Source organism: Emiliania huxleyi (assembly GCF_000372725.1).
Source record: "Emiliania huxleyi CCMP1516 unplaced genomic scaffold EMIHUscaffold_3153, whole genome shotgun sequence".
Classification (NCBI taxonomy): domain Eukaryota; phylum Haptophyta; order Isochrysidales; family Noelaerhabdaceae; genus Emiliania; species Emiliania huxleyi.
Window position 1 is genome coordinate 1 of NW_005199639.1, and position 730 is coordinate 730.

Genomic DNA, 730 nt, shown 5'->3' on the forward strand with positions numbered 1-730 from the left:
TGCACCGAGGAGGGCGACGTGGTGGGCGCGGCGGCGGCGCCATTCTGCGAGGGGCGCGACCCGCGCTCCAAGGTGATGGTGCGGAAGCGCAAGGGCAAGGGCAAGGCTGGCGGGGAGAGGCAGCGGCTGGTGCGGCCGGTCGCGTCTTTCTTCCGATTGTTTGAGCCGCCGGCGCGGTGGGACGGAGACGAGATGGACGACTACTTTGGCGCCGAGGGGGGGGGCGGCGGCGAGGCGGCGGCGGCCGCCCGAGGCGGGGCTGGCGCGGAGGATGAGGTGCCGAGCAGTGACGACTACCACGCCCATCTGGCGCTGCTCTTGGCCGAGGAGGTCGTGCCGAACGCGGGCGCTTTTTATATGCGCTCCATCGGCGCCGCCGACGCCGAGGAGGAGTTCGACGGCGCTTTCAGCGACTTTGATGACGACTACGACGCGGGCGGCGGCAGCGCGCTGGCGCTGCCGCAGCCAAAGCGGCGGCTCGCATCGTCCGGCCAGTCGTGAGAGGTGAGCGAGTCAGCCGAAAAGAGGAGTGCCGGGGGGCCTTAGCCAACTCTACAACAACTGACGCTCCGCACGCGTTCCACGCAGCCCGGATGCGCACATGCGGGATTTTTGAAGTTTAAATACACATAAATAAAAACGGACACCTCTACTGTGAGATGCATGGGTAAAAAGGAACAGGTCCCCGCCGCCGTGCGATCTTTGTGCAGGGTTCTTTGCGTGGGGGTGG

At 66.6% G+C, this 730-nt stretch overlaps 1 protein-coding gene across 1 annotated transcript; it reads left to right on the forward strand.

The window, feature by feature from the left end:
- Nucleotides 1-72: 72 nt before the first annotated feature.
- Nucleotides 73-501, forward strand: EMIHUDRAFT_123789 (hypothetical protein; the record flags this gene model as incomplete). Its single annotated transcript, XM_005774273.1, has 1 exon — nucleotides 73-501. A coding segment is annotated over one exon (429 nt), but the record flags the coding sequence as incomplete, so codon positions are not given.
- Nucleotides 502-730: the final 229 nt, after the last annotated feature.